Below are 16,742 nucleotides of genomic sequence, written 5' to 3' on the forward strand. Positions count from 1 at the left end.
TTTTGTATAGATAAAAATTGAATGATTTGGCAACTAACTGAATATGTGGAATTAGAGAGAGTTGGGGTATAACTCCATGGGTACCCTTTACAAAAATAAGAAAATTCACAAAGGAAGTAGGTTTAGAAAAGAAGATAGTGACTTCTAATACTAAATTTTAAGACATCCCATTTGAAATATTCAGTAAGCATTTGGAAATTATGATGTAAAACTAAGGAGAAAGACAAGGGGGGCTGTATTGATTTTAGAGCCATGTCCATAGAGATAATACTTAAACTCCTGGAAGCTGATAAGGTCATCAATAATAGAATACATAAAGAGATTAGAATAAAGTCCAAATAGAACCTGGCTGTGAGAGATATGAAAGAAAATGAATTAGCCTGAGAGCTTGAAGAGTAATGAAATAGGTAAAAGAAAGACCAAGAAAACAGATGTCAAAACAAAAACAAAAACCTAAAAGGAAAGAGTATCCTGGAGGAGCAGGTGATCAACAATGTCAAATGCTTCAGGCAAGTCAAAAATTTAGCAATAAAGATCATATGTGTTGACAATTAGGAGATCATAGGTAACTTTGGAGAGAGCAATTTCAATTAAGTAACAAGATTGGAAGCCAAATTGCAAAAAATTCAGAAATGAGAGGAGAAGAAATGGAGAAAATGGGTGTTGATAGCTTCTTCTAAGAATTTGGCTGTGATAGGTGATAGAAGATGTTAGCTTAAGGTGATGGAGTCAAATGGGAGTTTTTACAGGATGGGAGAGCTTTGGGTGTGTTTTAGACAGTAAGGAAAGAAGGAATAGAAAAAGGACAGATGATTAGAAAGAGATAAGGGATAATAGTAAAAGCAACATACTGCAGAAAAAAGAGGGAAATTAGATTAAGGGAACGTGGGGAAGAGTTGGCCTTGGTAAGGAATAAAAGAATGGAGATTGAGAAGAGTTTTGATATCTAGAGAAGGTAAGAAGATCATATATATTGACCTATTTGCTCCAAATATGAGGTTGAGAGGAAAGTGATTGGGGATATTTGGAAAAGTGATGTTGTAGGAGGCTTGAGAAAACAGTTTATAATAGCATAGTTTTATTAACAAAGGCCCCATTTAGTTTAGGTTGCATAAATTTATAATCAAACTTTGAAACTGCAAGTCCAATTAAACTTTTAGTCTTCTCTCTACTTGAAAAATTTTACATCTCCATTTCCCCCACCACATACCAATTCAATTCATTTTTTAAAACACAAATAACAAAATTTATATTTATCTCTATTACATTTCATCTTCACAGAATCACAGTTTTAGAATTGGAAGGGACTTCAGTGGCCACCTAGTATCCTCCATACCTAAAAGAGAAACCCACCATAAAATACTTGGCAGGTATTTGTTGAAGATCTTCAATAGGTAAGATGTGGCAAGAAAGACCACCAGATATAACCCATTCCATTTTTGGACATCACTAACTATTAGGAAGCTTTTTCTTCCTTCAAGTCTAAATTTGACTTCCTGCAACTTCCAGCCATTGCTCCTGTCTCTGTCTTCTGTGGTCAAATATAAAATATCTGGTCTACCTTCTCCATGATTTTAAATACTTAAAAGCAGCTATTATGTCTTTCTCTTCTTTCAAGTCTTCTCTTCTTCAGATTAAACATTCCCATTTCTTTCAAGTGATCCCACATAAGATGAACTCAAGGCCCTTTCATCTTCTATATGTTCTCTTTTGTCAACATATTTTCTAAATTGTAATGCTCAGAATTTGACCCATTGTTTCAGATGTGGTCTAAAGATTACAGAGAAACCATCACCTCCCTATTCCTAAAAACTATGGTTCTTTTAATGAAATCAAAAGTGCATTTTTTGTGAGGAGGAGGAGTTGCCACATCATCTCATATCTAAGCAGGCCTCTCCCAATATGTGCACATTTATTCTTATTTTGTTTCATCTTATTAGATAAGTTGTATCCAAGATACAAGCTTGTAAATCAGTAAGACAGAAAATTAAGACTACAAGTAAAACTAGCAGTCTCAGTTTATTTTATACTGTCCCAAGTTACTAAATCAGTTCTATATATAATTGCTTATACTAACATATTTAACAACTAAAACCACTGAATTCAAAATCATTAGTGTCAAACTCTGCTTAACTCTGTTAAGTTAGCTACAATTTATCTTACCTTCAGTATTTTATTTGCTGCTGATATTTCATTAGGTGGACATATATCTCTTAATAACCACTCTTTAGCTCTAATTGGTCAACAACTTATTTTAAAAAACTGTTGGGTTATACTATTATGTATTCTTCATTTTTCTATATTGCCTACAGACCTTTCATGAGTGACTTGTCTTTTTCAGGTCAGACCTCTTCTTTCCAAGAATATTCTTTTAATTGTCCAATAATTCTTTCCTAAAAAATTCAGTTTAACATGACTTGTTCCTAATTAACCTATGCTCTTAATATTCACTTCTTGTATTTACAAATAATAGATAAACATTTATTAAGTGCCTTCTATATGCCAGCTGCTGTGCTAACCTCTGGAATTATAACGAATGGCAAAAGACCATCCTTGCCCTCCAATCTAAAAGCTTCATATCAATCAAAATAATTAAGACTACAATTTTGATTCAGGCAATGGGATTTCTTGGATTACTTGGTGAAAGTATAATAAGTGATTGAAAGTTACTTCTTAATGACTTGGAAGTTTTTAATATTAAAAATTTGGGAAAACCAGAAGGTTCTGGTTAGTGTGTATTTAGTAGAAGAAACCCCTATTTGGTAGCCCAGAACTGGGTAAGAAGATTGATAGCTTAATGGAAATTCTACCATTGCATTTTACACAAATTCCTTTTGATGAAGTAGCCAAATGTTTATTTTGTTTAGGGTCTTTGAGAAATGGAATTTTAAGAGATGTCTTCCTCTCATGTCCTACATTCCAGCATGATCTCTGCAGGAGAGTCTGCTTACCAGCTGCTACGGTGTATAAACACCTCATGAAGTTTATTTCCTCCTGAATGCCTTAGGGACTATTGTTCTAGGAACTGAATATAGGCCTGCAGTATCTGCTTATTCCTCTTGCATTTATTTATGTGTTAAGATGACTGACTTTTCACTTAGGTACCTTCTGTATCTTAAAGTTTGTTAAATAGAGTTAAAATATTTTATGTCCTGCTACCCTCAATAAGTATATTTGACTATCTAATCATGTATCCTATTCTGCTTTCCATCCAGCAATGCAGAGAGTAAAATTCTCTTGGGTCCTGCAAGCTTGGTGGTAGACAACTCCTGAGGCTTGTTTGATTGGCACTATTTAAAAGATGATATATGGGTTGTAAATCCCATGTCAGAACTCATTTCGTTATATACTTCACACAGCAAAGTAAACTCAAAATCACATTTAATCCCGCTTTATGTTCAAAACCAACAGCAAGGATACAAGGTCAGAACTTTTTACTATCATTTAGGCAGGGCTAGAAAAATATAACCTATTTTAGGAAGGTTCTTAGATAACTACTTTAGAAAACCCTAATTGTTAATTACATCAGAGAAGTCAATAATGATAGAAGTGCAGCAGTGCCCTCATCTAATGTTAGTAATTATCCCTTTGTGGTTTGTCTTTTAAAGAATTAACATCAAAAGGCATCATCCATTCCATAGAAATGATGGTTCTTATTGAAAAAAAATGTTCTTGGGCAGTAGAATTTCATATTATAAAAGCATAAAATCAATTCTCACAAAGAACTGAGGCATTAAAGGAAATTTGGGGATTTAGATTGGATAGAGTCACCTGTAAAAGCCAATAGATCTAAGGATGGGAAGTAACATCCCAAGTCATCAGCAGGTCACTTGAAAGAAATATAGCAAAGATATTTGCAGATGATATGATGGCATACTTAGAGAACCCCAGAAATTCTACTAAAAAGTTATTAGAAATAATTCATAACTTTAGCAAAGTTGCAGGATACAAAATAAATCCCCATAAATCTTCAGCATTTTTATACATCACCAACAAAATCCAACAACAAGAGATAGAAAGAGAAATTCCATTCAAAATAACTGTAGATAGCATAAAATATTGGGAATTTGTCTACCAAAGGAAAGTCAGGAATTATATGAGCAAAATTACAAAAAACTTTCCACACAAATAAAGTCAGATTTAAATAATTGGAAAAATATTAAGTGCTCTTGGATAGGCCGAGCGAATATAATAAAGATGACAATGCTCCCCAAACTAATCTATTTATTTAGTGCTATACCAGTCAGACTCCCAAGAAAATATTTTAATGATCTAGAAAAAAAAACAACAAAATTCATATGGAAGAAGAAAAGGTGGAGAATCTCAAGGGAATTAATGAAAAAAAAAAATCAAATGAAGGTGGCCCAGCTGTACCTGATGTAAAACTATATTATAAAGCAGCAGTCACCAAAACCAGTTGGTATTGGCTAAGAAATAGATTAGCTGATCAGTGGAATAGATTAGGTTCACAAGACAAAATAGTCAATTATAATAATCTAATGTTTGACAAAACCAAAGATCCTAACTTTGGGGATAAGAATTCATTATTTGACAAAAACTGCTGGGATAACTGGAAATTAGTATGGCAGAAATTAGGCATGGACCCACACTTAACACCATATAACAAAATAAGATCAAAATAGGTCCATGATTTAGGCATAAAGAACGAGATTATAAATAAATTAGAAGAACATAGGATAGTTTATCTCTTAGACATGTGGAGGAGGAAGAAATTTATGACCAAAGAAGAACTAGAGATCATTATTGATCACAAAATAGCAAATTTTGATTACATCAAATTAAAAAGCCTTTGTACAAACAAAACTAATGCAAACAAGATTAGAAGGGAAGCAACAAACTGGAAAAACATCTTCACAGTTAAAGGTTCTGATAAAGGCCTCATTTCTAAAATACATAGAGAATTGACTCTAATTTATAAGAAATCAAGCCATTCTTCAATTGATAAATGGTCAAAATATATGAACAATTTTCAGATGATGAAACTGAAACTATTTCTAGCCATATGAAAAGATGCTCCAAGTCATTATTAATCAGAGAAATGCAAATTAAGATAATTCTGAGATACCACTACACACCTGTCAGATTGGCTAAGATGACAGGAAAAAATAATGATGAATGTTGGAGGGGATGTGGGAAAACTGGGACACTGATGCATTGTTGGTGGAGTTGTGAACGAATCCAACCATTCTGGAGAGCAATCTGGAATTATGCCCAAAAAGTTATCAAACTGTGCATACCCTTTGACCCAGCAGTGCTACTACTGGGCTTATACCCAAGGAGATACTAAAGAAGGGAAAGGGACCTGTATGTGCCAAAATGTTTGTGGCAGCCCTGTTTGTAGTGGCTAGAAACTGGAAAATGAATGGATGCCCTTCAATTGGAGAATGGTTGGGTAAATTGTGGTATATGAATGTTATGGAATATTATTGTTCTGTAAGAAATGACCAGCAGGATGAATACAGAGAGGCTTGGAGAGATTTACATGAACTGATGCTGAGTGAAATGAGCAGAACCAGGAGATCATTATACACTTCAACAACGATACTGTTTGAGGATGTATTCTGATGGAAGTGGATTTCTTCGACAAAGAGACCTAAATCAGTTTCAATTGATCAATGATGGACAGAAGCAGCTACACCCAAAGAAAGAACACTGGGAAATGAATGTAAACTGTTTATATTTTGGTTTTTCTTCTCTGGTTATTTTTACCTTTCAAATCCAATTTTTCCTGTGCAACAAGAGAACTGTTCGGTTCTGCACACATATCTTGTATCTAGGATATATTGTGACATATTTAACATGTATAGGACTACTTGCCATCTCAGGGAGGGGGTGAAGGGAGAGAGGGGAAAAATCGGAACAGAAGTGAGTCCAAGGGATAATGTAAAAAATTACCCTGGCATGGGCTCTGTCAATAAAAAGTTATAATTATTTAAAAAAACAAAAGAAAACAAAAATCTCCATGATGACTGTTCTGTCTTGTCTTAACAGATTGTGTGTCAATAAAACTGAGTGAAATAAAAAAAAGAAAGAAATATAGCAAAGAAAAACCAGGAATTTTTAACTGGTTGAATGGCAGAAGGGAAAGACTAAATGACCATGACAAATTAGTTAATGTGGGGGGAGGAGGGAGAGGAATAGCTGGCTTAAAGATTAATCAACAAGAATTAATTAGGTGCCTATTATGTATCAAGTACTGTCTTAAGTATTGAGGATACACAGCAAATGAAACAGTTTCTGCTTTCAAAGAGCTTATATTCTAAAGAAAGAGATGTGTGTGTGTGTGTGTGTGTGTGTGTGTGTGTGTGTATTTAATGCTAGGGATAATTGGGAACCACCAGAGTTTTACTGAGGGAAGAAGTAAAGGCGATTAGAGCTGCACTTTAGAAAAATCACTATGGGAGCTGCATAAAAAATGGATTCAAATGAGTCAAGATCTAAGTGAAGAAGACCAATTAAGTAGCTATTGTAATTGAGCAAGGGAGAGGTCCTTAAGGCCTCACCTAGGATGGTGGTTTGTAGAGGGGGGAAAAAGGAGAGAGATATAAGTGATGTTAGAGAGATAGAAAGGATAACATTCAACAACTGATTGGAGATGTGAAGTGAGAGATAAGATCCAGCAATTGCATTGGTTTTAGGGAAGGCCTTTGAAGAAATGGAATGGGAAAGCTAACTGATTTAGTGACATTATGGAAGGAAACTAAGGAGAGACTTTACTCTTTAATCTTTGGAAATCCCTTAATCTCTAGTTTAAAATCTTGCTAGGGAAGGATAACTCAGATGAGCTTAAAGGAGAAAGGAAAAAAAAAAAGAAACTCTAATGTCCATAACTGGAAAGACACAAGGTCTCATCTTCCTGAGTTCAGATATATCCAAATAATAAATGTGTGACCCCAGGCAAGTCACTTTACACTTTTTGCCATAATTTCCTTATCTGTAGAAGGAAATGGTAAACTGCTCCAATATATTTGCCAAGAAAACCTCAAATGAGGTCACAAAGAGACATGACTGAAACAAATGAACAACAGCAAAATTCACATGCACACACTCAAATGTGTACTCAGAGTTGTACTTCAGCTAGTTTTAATGCCTATTCAATAGTTAAATTTTCATCATGAGCATTATTATGCCTCAGAAATCTTCAAGCACTTTAAGTGCTTTAAAAAAATACTTTTAAGATTTGCAAAATACTTTACAGCCAGTATTTTATTTGAGCTTCATAACACATCCTACCAATACAGATATTTTTTATCATCTAATGAATGATAGCTAGTCTCTGCCATTGTTTAAAACAAAGGTAAAAAGCGTTCAGCATTGGGGACCTCTGGAACTTGTCTAATCACCCCCTAATACTACTTGCTGTAGACATTTCTTATGCCCAGAAACTCTTATGAGTGAGCAAAAAAAAGAATTGGGGTTGGTGTTATTTTACATCCCACTACACATAGCTGAAGCCAGCAGAGTTTGCAACATCCTACAGAGTTAAGGAAGCTGAATCCTGGGGCTGCCTCCTGAATGCAGCTGCCTTTTCAGGACTAGTGTTACTAGAATTTAAGGCTGTCTATTTCCACCTGATTCTATGTACCCTTCAATAATTCCCTTTACTTGATAACAATAAGTCTTTCTTGTCTCCTTATCTTAGTGTTCAAATTTGGCTTCAAGGATTAGCTTGTATGTTTTATAGCCAAATTTTTGGCTTGGAAGGGAAAAATAAACACTAGGGCTTATTAAATCTCTGCTGTGTGCTAGACACTGTGCTAAATGCTTTTCCATAGATTATCTCATTTAATCCTTAAGACAATCCTGGTAAGTATATACTATTCATGTCCCTATTTTGTAATTGAAGAAATTTAGGCAGACAGAAGGTAGGTGACTTACCTACTGTCATACAGCTAGTAAACATCTGAGGCCAGATTTTAATTCATCTTCCTGGCTCCTGGACCCCTGCTCTATCCACTCACTATACCATCTAGCTGGAATGGGGCTTTGTTATAGCGTATTAATTATGTCACCATTCTTTGTCAAAAGAGAATGAATGGCTCATTAACAGCATCCTATTAATCACTTTACAACATCCATTGTCTTTTTATATGTTTATTGTTGAAAGAGGATGTTACCATTAATTCCAAAAGAGTTCCTTATGAATTCTTTTAAGTTCATCTTACTTGAAATCTTCTGGGTGGATGTCTTTTAATAATACTTGTTTCTCCCCTTTCCAGTGGAATATCAACAGACATGGGCCTGGAGATTTCAAGGCCTGAGAAGAAATAAGAAAATGTCATTACAAATATTTTCACATCAATTCATATGAAACATTGACAGTTTGATTCTCAATAGATACAGCATTGGAAGCCTGGGTTCAAATCACACCTCTGATATTTACTAATTATGTGACCCTGGACAAGTCAATTTAATTTAATCTGTCTCAGTTTCCTCATCTGTAAAATAGAAGTAATTATAAAATGAGGATAATAACAGTACCTATGTCCCAGAGTTGTTGTGACAAGTGTGTGTGTGTGTGTGTGTGTGTGTGTGTGTATTTAATACTAGGGATAATTGGGAGCCATTAGAGTTTTACTGAGGGAAGAAGTAAAGTGATTAGAGTTGCACTTTAGAAAAATCACTATGGGAGCTGTATAGAAAATAGATTCAAATGAGTCAAGACCTAAGTGAACTTTGCAAACTTTGTAGAATACTTTGCAAACTTTAAATTGCCATATAAACATTAGCTATTACTGTTAATAAATAATCACATCTTTCCAGATATAATTTTTAAATATTTAATCTAGAAGAACAGTACACTCTTAAAATAAAATAAAAATATGGACATGTTAATGGCTCATTGTGTTAATAGCACAGTGATAAAATGTTAGACCTGATAACATGTAAATTTTATTTATTTATTTCAAATTTATGGAATAAAAGAAACATTTCTACAACATGGTATAATAAAAAAAATGATTGCATGTGAAACTACAAATCTAGTATGTGCAACTTGTCATTCCTTTTAAATAAAATTTTAAATAAAGTTATCATATTTATTTTTTTTCCTCTTTTTTCTTGCCCTCCCCCTTTATCCTAGAGATAGCTACTATTAGATAAATAGATAAGAGTATAAATTTCTTAATGGTAAGGAATGCAAATTCTTTGATTGTAATCTCAAGAAATATACATTTTCCTCCTTCTAAACTGTTATTTCACTGGAATAACAAAAAGAAGGAAACAAGCATTTATTAATATGTGCTAGGCACTATGCACATTTTGTCTGTTTTATTTGATGCACACAACTAGGGTAAAAAAGGTATTGGCATAAGAAATTATAGAATTTTCATTCACCAATTGAGAGTTTACTGATCTGAGATTTCATCTTACAACTTTCTCTGAAGCACTGAGTTTAAGTGATATGCTCATAGTCACATAGCTAAATATATGTCAAAAATAAGGTTTCAACTCAGGTGTCCCTGACTCCAAGGTTGGCCCTTTAGCCATTCTGGACATTATTTCTCAATATAAACATGCTCATAAAGCAAATGCTTAATAGATGTTTGCTGTATTGGATTAGATGATACCCAGAATTAGCCATGACCTTCCTTATCTCCTCCCTTACTTTCTTTGTAAGGAAATATATCTGATAATAAAAACAATAAATGTTAAATTATTAAATGAATTTAAAACAGGACATTCTCTCTTCTCTATTCTGTAGCATAGTAGGGCATTGTTTTCTCCATTTTCTGGATTTGTGATTTCATTGATACTTATCAATTATCATCACCATCAGTCATCATATAGTGTCCCAAAAGCCCTTTTTAGTAGTAGTGTTTTAAGATTTGCAAAATATTTTACACATTATCTCATTTGATCCTCACAATAATCCAGTAAAATAGCCTATTGTTATTGACATTTTATTGAAGATGAGAAAGGTTAAATTAATTTCCCAGAATCAAGAAGCTTGTGCCTGAGGCAGAATGCAAACTCAGGTATTTTATTTTATATTTTTTTGGTGAGGCAATTGGGGTTAAGTGACTTACTTAGAATCACACAGCTAGTAAGTGTTAAGGGACAGAATTGAACTCAGGTCCTCCTGACTTCAGGACCTGTGCTCTTTCCACTGTGCCATCTAGCTGTCTGAAACACAGGTATTCTTGACAAGAAGTCCGGTGCTCTTTCCCATTGTTGTTCAATCAATGTAGTCAAGTCCAACTCTTTGTGACCTTATTTGGGGTTATCTTGGCAAAGATACTGTACTGGTTTGCCATTTCCTTCTCCAGCTCACTTTACAGATGAGGAAACTGAGGCAAACAGGGTTAGGTGATTTGCCCAGGGTGATATAGTTAGTAAGTGTCTGAGGTCAGACTTTAACTCACAAAGATACATCTTCGTAGCCTAACACTCTATCCACTGAGATACCTTCAACCGAATACATGTTCATATATACATATTGGGGATATGTTGTTACAACCATAGCCCCAAATGCACAAGAAAACTGGATTTGAGAACTTAAAATGATCCAGAAATCCCCAAACCGCTTTTGCACACCTTAAAAGATCCTTGTCTCCCTTCCCTCCTGCATAAGAATAGGAGTGGAAATCTCATACAAGACTTCTGTCCCCCTGACTTTGTCTATACCTAATCTGTCAGATAAGGAAGCAGGCTAACCTGTTTGCTGGTTTCTTTAGACCCCATAAAAGGCCCTATATTCTTTTGTTCAGGACCACATGCTTTGGATACTGATCCCATGTGGCCAAAGTTGACTTTAATAAATTCTCCAATTGAAAATTAATATTTCTCAACTCATCTCTATATGTTGGTACAACAATGTGTTCATGTATTCTTTATTTTTTATTGACAAAAATCGCAGAACCATAGATTAGATGTGTAAGAGAATTTAAATATCATAGAGTTTTGGATAAGGAGACTGAGGTCCATAAAAGTAGCTTACTCTGAGGTGTAGGATCACAAATTTTGGAAATCACTAGCATAGAGCATTATGACAGGTAGGTTCAAAATTTGCCCATGAGATAATAGGTGAAATTCTTTAGTCTTTCAGACTTTGCTCAGTTTTCTCATCTGTAAAATGAGATAATTTGAGAGGATTCAGCCTTAGAAAGACCTAGGTTCAAATTACACATGAAGACTAAACAACTTTGGGCAGGTCACTTAACTCTTCATTACCCCCTGGTCATTCCCTAGGACCATAAATTGTGCATTCTGAGTTGGAAAATGGAGTGTCCTAATGGAAAAATCAGCTAGATGGCACAATGGATAAAACAAGTCTTTCTGGCTCCAGAAATTTTAAAAGAACGAGATAAAAATGAAATAGAGAACAACTGGAATTTATTGAGTAGAGTCATATGGTCAAACCCTACACTTAAGAAAAATCATTGTGTTATCTTGATGAAGAATGAATTGGGGAGGACAGTTCTTGGGGCAAGAAAACCAATTATGAAGCTATTGCAACAATCCATGCAAAACAAAATGAGGATATTGAAGAAGGTAATGAGTATGAGCAGAAAAAAAAGGGACAGACCGAAGACATCTTCCTCAGAAAGAAAAGATTTGGCAACTTATTGGCAAATAAAAAATACCAATAGTGAGGTTGTGATTCTGAAGAGATTAAAGAATATTGGTGTACTCAGCAGTAATAGGGAAGTTAGAAGAGAGCTGGTTTTAGGGAGTGAAGATAAAGTAATGAAATATCCAGTCTGTCACAACAGATCCAGGCTGCTTATCTTGTACAACTCTTTCTCTTCCACCTAAAATAAAAATAAAGGGGGTGGGAGAAGAACCAACTGCTGCCATGGAATGAAAAGCCTTTGGAAACCATTCTCCTAATGTTTGTCACTGCTATGTTGTGGGGAGAAAGGTAAAGATAAGGGGAAGAGGGAAGCAACTGCATTTGAAGCTTAGATTATAATTGTAGATATCTGGAACAAGGTTAAGTTAGGTTTACAGAACAAGGGACAAACAACAAAGTTAAACCAAGAGAGAGGAATGGGAGGAATGTTGATAGATGTGGGTGCATGTAGTTGTTTCCCACAAGTCCAAGCCAATTGCTTGTCATTTGATCCAAGTTCTCACACTCTGATGGGTTGATTCCATACCTCCCTGGGATTAGGTCATAGTTCTCCCAACATCTAGTTATAGCCCTCAGCTTGGAGATCATAAATATCTATTAAGAACTTACTGTGTATAAGTCACTGTAATAGACCCTGAAAGTACAAAGATGATACTTTCCAAAATAAATAAAAGATGGGGACAAAGCATATCCTTTGAGGGGTTAATTCCCAACCATGACTTGTTATAATCCTATCATACATCCATTGCATAAATTCAATATAAAGAAGGTGGATGAGAAACATATAGATAATGAAAACATAGAAAGAGAGAAGCTTTTTCTACTTAAATAAACTGTCACCAGTGAAAATAAACCAAATTCAATCTGATTCTCATTGACCACCAATAGGTCCTAAGCCAAACCCCATTTGGTCATTGTTTGGGTCCTGATTGACTCAGATTCAAAGTAAATAGTAATCATTTCTACTTTGGCCAGAAATGCTGAGGGTCTTCTCCTTCCAAATTCATTCATTCATTTATCTGGGGACTAGGTGAAAGAGGAGATTCTTTGACTCAGTTGCTATCTGGCTTTAATCATTGAATGGGTGTGACCTCAGTCAAATTGAGACATGTTCAAGACCTTAGCTTAAAAAAGCCAGGGTCTGCCATTGCATCCAGGACTATCTCAATCATTCTGATCTATATCTGGCTACTGGACGCAGGTGGTTCTGGAGGGAAAAGTGAGCCAGATGACCTTGTACAATCTTCCCTTACTTAAATCCAGTTCACTTGTATGTCAGGGCATCATCTCCCTGTTGTCATGGTCTTCTTCGAAAATGAGACAAACAACAACAGATAAGTTCCATGAGCAAACTTGGAACCTCAATGCATCATTTCTTGGTCTTATTCTCAAAGGTGGCTTAAAGAATTATAACATAATAAAATTTAAATGAAGGCATACCTCTTGGCTTTTTATGACAATTTCAATCCTGATTTTTAAATGCCTTACCCATAATTCACTTCACTCTTACTTTGCATTTCAATGAAAAAATTCCAAGGTAAGGTATTTAATTTTTTTTTTTATTATTATGAGGTCAATGGTTTTATTGATGTAAGGACTTCCAGGTAAGGAAAATCCCTCCACAACTGAAAATCTAAAATTATTCTACTTACATTTGTCTGGGACTTAGAAATTGACACATCCAAAAGTTGCACAACTAGTAACTTACCACTGCTTTTCCTTATTAAGAGATAATAATTAATACAGTATTTTTTCTGTAATTTTAAATGAAGCAGGTTTTCAGTTTAACTTAAAGTGTTATCATTACATTAATACAAAATAATAATTATGATAATCCTACATATAACATTTATATAAAGTATCAAGGTTTTCAAAAGATTTTACAAATCTGATAATATTAAGTGTTATTCTTTTCAATCCCCACCACCCTGTCAGTGGGGTCAATTCTTATCCCTAGTTATGTATGCGGAAACTGAGGCTCAGAGAAATTTAGTGATTTGCCTAAAACCACACATCTAGCAAATATCTGAGGAATGATTTGAACTTGAGTCTTCATAATTCTGAATCTATTCATTATCTTTTATAGCACCAGACCCTTTATGGGGAACTTAGTAATGAAAATATTTTTGGTGAAATATTCACAAATGCCAATTAGATGTCAAATATCATTATTCTTCACTTTTCAATTGGGCTTGAAGGCAGTCTTACCTACTTTTATATTTTGTATTTCCAATACCTGTGTGAGATGTTAAGGACATATTAATACCTCCATTTTACAGAAAAACAACCTGAGATATATGAAAAGATTTAGTAAAAAGATTTAGCCTAAGGTCATAGAACTAGATAATGGTTCAGCTATACCTAGAACTCAGCTCTCCTGAATATTAATGATGTTTCCATATACTACTTTTAAAAAGTTTTTATTCTAATCATTCACAAGCATAGAAGATCAGTTTAGAGCCTTGACTTCCAAAGTGGGTCCATGTTTCCTTATTCAAGTGAAGTAATTTTCTTGTCACACACAAAAATTTCTATCCTAGAGATGAAATGAGTACATAAAAGCATCTTTGCAGAGAAAATCTAAAGAGAAAATTCCATTCTGTGAATAGAAATTGAGAGACATATCAAACATGCACTTATACAGAATAGCTTTAAACCAGTCAATTGTAGAAACATTGTAGTATCATGCATATGATTATTTTAAACAGTATTTTATATTTTCAAATACACATAATTTTCACATTCACTTTTTTCTTTATTAAAGCTTTTTATTTTTCAAAACATATGTGTGGACAATTCTTCAACAGTAGCCCTTGCAAAATCTTGTGTTCCAATTCCACACCTTTCCCCCATCCCCTCCTCTAGATGGCAAGTAATCCAATATATGTTAAACATCACATCCATTTTTGTAAGACTTTGTGTTCTAATGTTTTTCTCCCTCCCATATGCCTCTCCTCCCCAAGATAGCAAGCAACTCATATAGGTTAAATATGTGCAATTCTTTTAAATATATTACTATAGTTGTATTTTGTGCAAGCATACAAGTTTTTTTAGTTAGTTATATGGAACAATACCTTCCAGTTAAGTAACTAGAGGCATTCATTTCTTTTATAAACCTGGAATGGGATACAAAAACTGGAAGTCCATTAATAAAAAAATATTTGGTTTTAAAGTAGTTTGGAAATATCCAGTAACAAGCTTTTCTCAAAGTATAACTTGTATTTAGATGCTCTATCATAATAAAATGCTGGGGAGTGGGGGGGAGGGACAGAAATTACTTAGCCTATCCAGAAACAAGTTAGTCACTTTAGGATTGATTCTTGTAATCAGAGTACTAAAGTTTATCTTCTTAATTTGAAGATGTATAGGGAGAAAAAGAGTATATGAAGTAAAGAAAGAAATATTCATTCATTCAGTTGTCCTTTGGAATCATTAGTAGTTTGCAGTTATTCAAAGCTTTTCAACAATATTTCACTGGTGATATAAGATATTATAAAAATAATTTCTAACTTAGACCCTATCTGACTGATTATTATTATTGATTTTATACATACACACAATGCTGATAGTATAATTTGAGCCATGAATAAAAAAAAAAAAACTTAGAAACTACTGTTTCTGAGAAGTATCTGAGAAGTATCAAAATGATTTTCCTTCACCCTCAAACCAGAACTGCAAAAATCTTTGTCACACATCTTCCAAAATAAACTCCTTTGGTCCCCTGGACATACTCTTAATTGCTAAATCTTTTGATACATGTTAATATCTTTTTTCCCAGTTAGACAGAAAAATTCCAGTTCTCTGTAAAAACAACTACATTTTATCAATAGCCTTCCTTCCTATGGAAGTATAATTTCTATGCCATTTTCATTTTTTACCTGAAGAATATCTTCCATACAAAGTCTCCCGAAGTGGTGGCAGCTGCCTGTCCAAAGTTTTCTTCTCTTGTTTTCTTGCAAATGAATATAAACTTTGTTCCTCTGGATTCTCATTGAATATTATGTCCACAGGGCTGGCTGGGGAAGACATTAGGTCTTTGTCTTGCATAGGGGCCACTCTGGTCACCTTATGGTGAGACTTAGAGTATTTTGACCCCATTTCACTTTAAAGACATTAAAATATGTATATGGGGAAAATAAGGAGAATCTTGGATTTTCAACTTACCCTGTTATTAAGATATGTTCTTTCTAGTTGCTTTATAAAGCAGTCTTTTAGTTCAATACATCTTTCTAGTTCTGTCTCATTAGACATAAGCCTTTGGAGTGACTTCCTGGTAGGCTGGTTTCTATGGCTACTTCCCTATTAACTTCTCCCTAGTCATTCCTGAATCAGAATTCTGTTAAACATTTATTTCACTGGACTTTTCTCTGATAGGATTAGTGTAAGGAACACTAACTTTTATTAATTATTAGACAAATCTCTTAACACCATAAAAAGCAGTATATTTGTAGTGGGAAAGCTTAGAAAATTCATTTGTTTTTGAATTCCACAAACTCCACTATGTGCAAGACATTATTCCAGGCACCAAATATTAAATGAGAAAATATCCTCTCTGTCTAGGAGAAGCTTACAGTCTATCAGGGGATATAACATATATAGAAATAAGTATACCATAAAGACAAAATGGGGTAAGAGAAAAGAAGCTATAAAGACAAAAGTGCTTAAGAAAAACTCATTCCATTTGTGGGAAGGAAGACACAAAGAAAGTCTGTATGGTAGAGGTAGCACCTGAACTAGACTTTGAAGTAAGTGAAAGGATTTTGACAGGAAGCATTGAAGTAGAAAAACATTTCAGTGTGGGATATGGTCACCATCAACAGGGAATGTGAGAGCAGCTAGCAACTCATTTTCAAAAAAAAACAAACTGATTTCCAATAAGGACAAATAAATTCAATAAAGTAAATTGGATCTGGATTGTGGAGAACCTTAAATGAGAAGCTCAAGAGTTTGTTTCATCTTACAGGTATCAGAGAATTTTTGTTTTTGTGTGAGTATATGTGAGGGTTTTGTTGTTGTTGTTGTTGTTGTTGTTGTTGTTGTTGTTGTTATTGTTGTTGTTGTTGTTGCTTAATAGAAAAGTGACAAGCAGATATGCATGAAGAAACATTTTCACACTTTGTGAGGGGCAAATAGATGCATTGGAAAA

General features: G+C 34.2%; 1 protein-coding gene across 1 annotated transcript in view; it reads right to left on the minus strand.

Annotated features, from left to right (window-relative positions):
* Positions 1-15,876, minus strand: part of CCDC198 (coiled-coil domain containing 198) — a 49,435-nt gene extending 33,559 nt beyond the window's left edge. Inside the window, exons 1-2 of the mRNA XM_031952639.1 lie at positions 15,475-15,876; positions 8,187-8,278 (exon numbers count right to left, since the gene is read on the minus strand). Of these exons, the coding sequence (XP_031808499.1) occupies positions 8,187-8,278; positions 15,475-15,694 (312 nt within the window). The 5' untranslated portion in view covers positions 15,695-15,876. The remainder of the gene's footprint in view (positions 1-8,186; positions 8,279-15,474) is intronic.
* Between the last annotated feature and the right edge of the window lie 866 nt (positions 15,877-16,742).

This window comes from Sarcophilus harrisii, chromosome 2 (assembly GCF_902635505.1).
Source record: "Sarcophilus harrisii chromosome 2, mSarHar1.11, whole genome shotgun sequence".
Classification (NCBI taxonomy): domain Eukaryota; kingdom Metazoa; phylum Chordata; class Mammalia; order Dasyuromorphia; family Dasyuridae; genus Sarcophilus; species Sarcophilus harrisii.